General features: G+C 48.3%; 1 protein-coding gene across 1 annotated transcript; it reads left to right on the top strand.

Annotated features, from left to right (window-relative positions):
• The first annotated feature begins 5,100 nt into the window (after positions 1-5,100).
• LOC110752268 (uncharacterized) lies at positions 5,101-6,067 on the top strand. The gene is made up of 2 exons (XM_021952882.2): positions 5,101-5,368; positions 5,526-6,067. The coding sequence occupies exons 1-2, from the start codon at positions 5,101-5,103 to the stop codon at positions 6,065-6,067; spliced, it is 810 nt and encodes a 269-aa protein (XP_021808574.2).
• The last annotated feature ends 2,460 nt before the right edge of the window (positions 6,068-8,527 follow it).

Raw genomic sequence — 8,527 nt, 5'->3', positions numbered from 1 at the left:
CCTCGGCGACCCTTTCTTCGAGCATGAGGCTGAAGACGACCCCACCTTGGGGATATCCGATGAAGAATACAATGGGATCCTCGGGATGGTTGAGGAGAAAACCCTCGCCGGGAACGGCTATGAGGCCGAGGAGGAAGCTGGTAAGGAAGCCCAGCAGGAGCCAAGGGAGGCCAGCGTGAACATGGTCCTAGTACTACCGCCTGAGTTCTCAGCCCTAAGGGGGTAGACTAACGGCCTGGATAATGACATGGCCGAGGAGCAGCTAGATTAGAGGTCGAAGACAAAGGAAGAATTGTTGGCCGTAGCTTTTAATGAGGTAATACCCATGGACGAGCCGAACAAATAAAGACATCTCAAGCCATTGTATATTTCGGCTCACGTGGAGGGTGTGCCTGTGTCCAAGGTCTTCGTCGACTGTGGGGCCACGGTCAATATCCTTCCCTATTCCCTGATGAGGAAGCTGGACAAATCAAGGGAGGACCTCATCCCCAGCGACGTGGTCATGAGCAGTTTCGTCGGCGTTAAATCTAAAACCATCGGGGTGTTGCCGTTAAAAATCACCGTGGCCGACCAGACGAGGGTCGCAGCCTTCTACGTAGTCGAATCCAGTGTGGACTACAATATATTGCTCGGTCGTGACTGGATCCACCAATCCGGATGCATACCGTCCTCCCTCTTCCAACTACTTTTCTTTTGGGACGGCCAGAGGGTGTCCATACACCCAGCCGACGAAAAACCCTTCAAGACCAAGCGCGGATTTATGACGACGACGTTGGATGGGTTGTCCTCACCGGCCACAATGCAAGCGGCCGACCAACCAGGACAACAGCCCAGAAAGTACTGGAGTTAGGCGCCGAGAATGTTGTTGCATTCCTAAAAGGACACAAATTAATGTGCAAACAACCAATTAAAAATACCCGCAAGTGCACGAATCTATCGAAGTAAAGATTATGTAAGTACGGGGTCGATCCCACGAAGAACTTGTCGGCTTCCTATAAGTTCTAGTTTAACACACCACAAATGCACAAATGCAAATTGGAAACTAAAAATGAGTAAAGAAATGTAAAAGAAATGAAACAACACAAGAAACCAAAGAAAAACAGAAACAGCACTTTCTATCACCCTTTTATCACCTATTTATCACCTGTGAACAGTACCGTGAACAGGGCGACCGGTCGTTTTAGTACAGAGTCGAAACTCTGTTTTTCAGTTTCGACCTCTGTCCAGTTTTTGACTTATAACTTTCCAACCGTTTGTCTAAAATTCACGTTCTTTATACGGTTGGATTCAGCACACAAAAACGAAGAACACAGCGCGGACCAAAAGTCCAAAACAGTTACGAAAATAAACAGAATTCAGTAAACAAGACACACAACGTATCAAACACACAACTCACACATTGGGGGGGGGGGGGGGGGGGTTTGGTTTGGTTCAAGTGACATATTTCTATTGCATGAAAGTAAATGGACCTTGAAATTAAATGAGAATGGCATAGATGAATTATCAAAAAGTGGAATCAAAATGTAACAAACACTAGGGTTTCGGAATCCACCCTAAACAATTCTACCCAAGTTCATGAATACTCAAGTGATGAATCCTAAACGTGTTGATGAAAATGTTCGCAATCAAGACCATGGGTCGTGGCTCAAGACGCATTGATTCTCTCTAATATACGTAAAGTGCATGGTTCGTGCTACAATACTTGTGCCCTCCCCATAACCGAACCTAGGTATGGTTCGTACTTCGATTCAATTACAAGGAGAACCCATTAAGTTCAAAGAGAATATGAACATCACAAGAATCCTAATAGCATGGTGTTTACATTAGGTATTCAAGAAACCAATTCACATGGATGGTTCTTACTCCATCCATTTATTGCTTAGGAAAACATGAAGATACACATAATCCCAACAATCTCAAGAAGCATGCTTTCAAAGATGGCCAACCAAGGAAAAACACACATCAAGGATAGATTAATTTGGTGAATTGGAATTCATCAACAATGTCTAGAAATTCATACACTCAAGCATCAAAACAATAAGGTAATCATGTTTAGGGCTTCAACCTAAGCCCTAGCTATGGAGTTTAGTTGCTCATACTTATTCCAAATACAAGCTCAGAATAAAATTAGAAAGAGTTTACAGATTTTGAGAAAATGATGAAAGCTTCAAGGTCATCAATGGTGGAAGCTTTCTTCTCCACTTTGCTTGGCTGCACCTTGGCTTTCTCCTAGCTCCAAACTCTCCAAAATCTGCTCTCAATCTGTAGAATGATAGAATGACTTCATTTCCCACGTTCAAAAACCTCTCCCACTTCAGATTGCAATTAACTTTGCTTCCCTCTCTCCTCCTTTCCAGCTTTTACTTTTAGTATTCTATTGCCAAAATCTTCACCCATCATCCTTTGTCTCCTTTGTCATGATGAAGCCTTGATTTCACAAAGATGCCGAATGCTTCAGAAAATATCTCTTTTACCAAGGTAATTCCTTGTTACCAAGAGTTATGGTAACAAGAAATTAAGATGACACAAAGGAGGTGAAAGCTGGCCAAAATCGGATTTCCAGAGCTGTGGTAACATGCTGGATTGGTTGGATAGGCAATACTTGTCCAATGGAGCTCAAATTTGGATATGTTGTAGTTAACATCCATTGGAACAAGTCTTATGAAGATCATGACCTCATCCGAGCAACAGAGCATGTTGATCCCAGGCCAAGAAGTTGACCTACGAAAATGAACAAAAACAAAATTTATAACTAATAATGCACTTTTAGCTCATTTTCATTCCAACCAAGGTAAAATCTAAGAAAACACAAAAAGGAAGTAAAAAGCTATAAAATGTCAAGAACTAACTCAAAATAGTGGGTGAATAACATGAAAAATCATGTGTAAAAATGAACCGAACAAATGTCCGACAGGATTCGGCGCGCAAAGTATTGATCGACCTCACCAGCCTTTAGATGACAGACAAAGCCACTAAAGAAGAAGGAGCGGCGGCCGTGACCGACCTGCTGGAAAGACTGCTGGAACATTGGGCGGAGGAGTCCCTGCGGCCAAACTCACCAATCAACCTGATCGAATTCCTCCATGAATCAGACGAGACGGATGCTTTGACGTTCGACGACCTGGAGACGGCGCCCGCCGAGATGGAGGATGACTACCCTGAGGTCCAGGACCCTTTATTAGAAATCAATGTAGGATCGGAGGCCGAGCCACGGCCTCTTTTTGTAAGCCAGCTTTTGGACCCTGAGTTAGCGGCCGAGATTATCGGCCTGCTCCATGAATATAAGGATTGTTTTGCTTAGGATTACCATGAGATGCCCGGGTTGCCAAGAAGTTTGGTTGAGCACGAATTGAAAATCAAGGAGGGGTTTAGGCCTTTCCAACAATCGCCGAGGCGGTTCTCGACCGAAGTGCAACTTAAAGTCAAGGAAGAAACTGAACGACTACTTAAAGCCGACTTCATCCGAACGGCCCGGTACGTTGAGTGGTTGGCTAACATCGTACCAGTTTTGAAGAAGACTGGGGCCTTGAGGGTTTGCACCGATTACAGAAATTTGAATCTTGCAACCCCAAAGGACGAGTACCCCATGCCTATGTCAGACCTCCTGGTAGACGGAGCCGCGAAGCACGAACTCTTGTCTTTCATGGACGGCCATGCTGGTTACAACCAAATTTTCATAGCCGAGGAAGATGTCCACAAAACGGCGTTCCGATACCCGGGCGCGATCGGAACCTATGAGTGGGTGGTCATGCCGTTCGGCCTAAAGAATGCCGGCGCGACATACCAGCGAGCTATGAACCTTATTTTCCACGACCTTATAGGGTGGACCGTTGAAGTATACATCAACGACGTGGTTGTAAAGTCCCCGTCCAAAGCCAACCACGTAGAACATCTCCGACAGGCTTTCAACCGAATGCGAGCGCACAGCCTAAAGATGAACCCGAAGAAGTGTGCTTTCGGCGTCACCGCCGGGAATTTCCTCGGTTTCTTAGTTCACCAACGAGGAATCGAGGTAGATAAAAATAAAGCCACGGCCATCATGGCGGCCCCTCCGCCAAGAACCAAGAAGGAGCTCTAGTCCTTCCTCGGTAAGGTCAACTTTTTAAGGCGGTTCATATCCAATTTGGCAGGGAAAATCCGACCATTGACCCCTCTGCTCAAACTAAAAGACATTCATCAATATATCATACGACCCTTGATTTTCAAGGCGCCGAAGCACCATCTCTGTTACTCATTCATTCACCCCATATATCATACGACCGCCGCTCACTGAGTAGCGCGCCGGAGCACCGCCCAAAACCCACCATTAGCACCACCCCTAAACGGCCTTGTAGCTCAGGCCGTGAACCTTGCAGCCGAGATCAGTTCCTCTTTCGGCTATAGTCGTTTGATTAGAAGACGAGTTCAAACAGGCGCACCACTTAACCATTTCCATCCACATCAACCTCTCAACGCACGGTAGACTGTGCTGGCACACCCGCGCACAACCGCACCGCATCCAAAAGCAGGAAGCCACGTGTCAACGCACATCCCCTCGGCCCAGAACCCCAGGCCGTGAGATCTGCGCAGCCGACAGCAGATCAACTTGAACCAAGGCCCTAACCTTGGACCCCGTGACGAGGAGACGAGGAAACACGAGCATACCAGCAAGCAGTTCGAGAGATCCCAGGCTGGTCAGACAGGGACAAACGGGCAAGGGAGAGAACGAGATCGTGCTGATGAGACGCAGACATCTGCAAGTCGCACTCTAAGCCGATCGATGATTCGTTCAAGGTTAGGTCCAAGGACCAATGTACGTGAGAGGCTGGGCCCACAGTCCAATGTCCACGCTCGCTTGGGCCCACAAGGAAGTATCCAATCTAGGCTGAACCCAGAAGGAGCTCGAGTTCGCTAACACTAGTGCTCACCAGCCCACTCGAGAACCAATACACGGCGACAAGCCGTAGAGGAATCCTCTCAAGCTCAATCTCCTTGGGAGCTGAGGAAGAAGTTAACCAGCGGAGCTCGGGGCACCAAAGACATCAACCCGAGCCACTACACGCAGAGGTTGTCGAGAAGCTAGTGAATGACCGACTCCAAGGTCTCCAACTAAAAGGAAGCATGGAGGAAGCCCTGCGTAGGGAAATTGATCGAGTCAACTGCTCGCCCTTTACAGACGAGGTGGAACGAGCTGCACCATTGAAGCAGTTCACAACGCCGTCCATTACTCTGTTCAAAGGGGACTCCAACCCTGAGAGCCATTTGAGGCACTTCAAGAGCGCAATGATCCTGTACAAGGTAGACGATGCCCTGATGTGCAAAGTGTTCACGATGACTCTGCGAGGAGCAACTCAAGATTGGTTTCACACTCTACCGTCCACCTCGATAGGTAGCTTCAAGGAGTTCGCTCTTATTTTCACAAAGGAGTACACCTCCTACCAGACGGTCAGAAAGCATGCAGACCACCTGTTCAACCTGCACAAGAAGCCAGATGAGTCACTCTAAGACTACCTCAAAAGGATGCAATGACTTAGTTGCATCCTCAGCTTTCAAGAAGGGCTTGCCAACCGAACACGAGCTATACCGTGAGCTAGCCATAACTCCGAGCCAAACCTTGGCAGAAGTCTTCGCGACGGCAGAGCGCTACGCACTCTGGGACAATGACCGAATTGCCGCAAAGAAAGCCAGCAAGCAAGCTGACCACCCGACAAGGCAGTCAAACCAAAATAGAAACAAGTTTGAGCACAAAATCTGGGACAAGAGCAGATCGCGGCCCCAAGATACCATCCCGATCCACCAGATCCTAGCACAAGTGAAGGACAAGCTGTGGGTGAGGAGACTGCCGCCCCTGAGGGGAGACCCGTCCAGGAGGGACACCAGTAAATACTGCGCATTCCACGGGGAGCATGGTCATTACACCAACAACTGCAATGCTTGGAAAAGGCACCTCGAGGAGCTGGTCAAAGACTGCCATTGCACGAAATTCATCGCAAAGAAGGTCATCCAGCAGATCGAGGATCGTGACACAGCTGCCAAAGAACCTTCCCAAAAGGTCATACGGATCAACACCATTCTAGCTGACTTCTAGGAGTCTGGGCTGACCACCAAGGAGTGCAAGAGAAAGATCGCGCAGGCGACTTACATCTCCCAAGTCATAACTAGCGGTCCAGTCATTGAAGATACACCCGTCATCAGCTTTCAGAAGTAGGACTTGATCGGGCTTGATCTGCCACATAATGATGCCCTAGTCATCTGCATCCAAATTGAACAAGTTGTGATCGAGTGAGTTCATGTGGCCGAAGGCAGCGCAGCCAACATCCCGCAACTATCTGTTATCCAACAGATGAGATTGGAGCCTAAGATCAACAAACTTGCTAGGTGTCTGCCGCGCAAATCTCACGGCCTGGAGTTCCGGGCCGAAGGGATGTGCATTAACACACGGTTTCCTGCTTTTGGGTGTGGTGCGGTTGTGCGCGGGCGTGCCAGCATGGTCTATCGTGCATCGATGTGTTGATGAGTGTTGGATGGATAAGTGGTGCGCCTGTTTGAACTGTCTTCCTAGTCAAACGATTGTAGCCGAGAGAGGAACTGGTCAAGGCTGTTAGGTTCACGGCCTGAACTACAAGGCCGTTGAGTGTTGGTGTTGGTGGTGGGTTTTGGGCGGTGCTCCGGCGCGCTGCTCAGGGAGCGACGGTCATGTGATATATGGGGTGAGTGAACGAACAACAAGGATGGTGCTCCGGCGCCTTGAAACTCAAGGGTCGTATGATATATTGATGAATGGATTTTCCTTACAATCTAACACTACTCCTAGGAAAGCAAGTAAAGATATTGAAAGTGCATTACAGGAAAAAATAAGTTGCTCCGTGGGAGGCTTTGTTTTGGTGTTGAACCCTTTGAATGTAGCTCGAGTCTTGTATTTATAGGAAGAGTCCCTGGATGAGTAATCGAGGCTGAATTTACGCATAGTGGAGTCTGATTAGCGCAAGTGGGCAGTCCAATCGACATTTGGGATCGTGAAGTATGGTGGTGTGACCCCAGAAATCCCGGTGAATCTCGGCCGCCGCTCTTGATCGTGGGTTCTGAGCTTCTGGCCGTGGAGATGCATTTATGGCCTGGATAGCTGGTGAACCAATATCTCAGGCTGTCAGAATTCTTGTGAGAATGTCCACGTCTAATCACTCTGATCCTCATCACCAAATCCTGACTTCAGTCACTTCCCACCTTCCCTCATGCATTAAATGCTTCTTTGTGGCCAATGGGTTTGCTGCATTAAACAGGCACTACTTCATTAAATGAAGCCTGGGACCCTGCTGTCACGTGATGATTTGCCTTTAATGCCTTGACCGCGATTTTGTTCGGCCTCGGCCTCGGCCTGCGCTTGAGGCCGAGATGATCATGCCTTAGCATTTCTTCTTTTGTCTTTAGGAAGGCGAAGTACCCTGGCGAAACGCTGCGTTTCAGTTTTTACGAACAAGTGCCAGGGCCGAGAGAAAAGGCTCCTTCGGCCAGCTTATGGCCGTGATTTATCAGGCACAAACACTAGGTCACTCACCGGCTTCAATGGGGCCACATCGATCACTGTGGGAACGATTGACCTTGACATCCACTCACCCCAGTGGTCTGCACACAAACCTTCATGGTTCTCTACGAGATCTCCCCCTACAATGGAATCTTGAGCCGACCATGGATCAACAAGATCGAAGCCATCACATTTTCTCTACACTAGAAGATCCGCTACCCTATCCCTAGGGGCGGGATCGGGCAGATCAACAGTGACCAAGCCATGGCGAGGAGATGCACAGCCCAAGGGCTCAAGAAGAGCAAGCAGTTGTAGTTCACATTAGTAATACAGCCTGCTGACGTGGCAGGACACATTCCTAGCAAATAAGCAAGCCCGAACGGGAAGGCAGTTGCAAGCTCACAATAGCAATTAAGGAGCCAGGATCAAGGCAAGGGAATTTGCCCGTAAGACTCCCTTGAAAAGGGTTGGAAGCCTGAGGATGACAAGGCGTGGATTCAACTTCCGGCAATCAGCTGCTCAGCTTCATGGACGCCTACTATGGCTATAATGAAATCCAGATGCACGAGGATTACAAGGCGAAGACCTCCTTCAAGGATGCCGGAGCAACCTACCAAAGGCTCGTGAATAAAATTTTCAAGGAGCAGATCGGCAAAACCATGGAAGTCTACGTGGATGACATGCTGGTCAAAGCCCCTAAGGGCGCAGACCACATCAAGAACCTCATTGAGGCATTCAGCCTGCTCCGACGGTATTGCATAAAGCTGAATCCAAGTAAATGCACGTTCGGTGTATCGTCTGCCCGATTCCTGGGATACCTAGTAACTCAACGAGGTATCGAGGTGCATCCACGCCAAATCAAGGCAATTCTCGAGATGAAGTCACCTTCAACAGTAAAGGAAATACAAAGTCTGACGGGCAGAGCAGCAGCCCTCAACTGATTCCTCTCGAGATCTACCGACAAATGCAGACCATTCTTCAAAGCTTTGAAGAAGGGGCAAAAAGGCAAATGGGACGAGGAGGACG

This window comes from Prunus avium, chromosome 2, assembly GCF_965620075.1.
Source record: "Prunus avium chromosome 2, drPruAviu1.hap1.1, whole genome shotgun sequence".
NCBI lineage: Eukaryota > Viridiplantae > Streptophyta > Magnoliopsida > Rosales > Rosaceae > Prunus > Prunus avium.
The sequence above is the reverse complement of the archived record's forward strand: the minus strand, read 5'-3'. Positions and strand labels throughout refer to the sequence as shown.

Bases quoted from the DNA above. Each gene is read 5' to 3' on its own strand.
- LOC110752268 (XM_021952882.2), top strand. From the start codon at position 5,101: ATGGAGGAAGCCCTGCGTAGGGAAATTGATCGAGTCAACTGCTCGCCC. The intron at 5,369-5,525 runs GTAGCTTCAAGG...TTGCATCCTCAG, and splicing joins TCTACCGTCCACCTCGATAG to CTTTCAAGAAGGGCTTGCCA.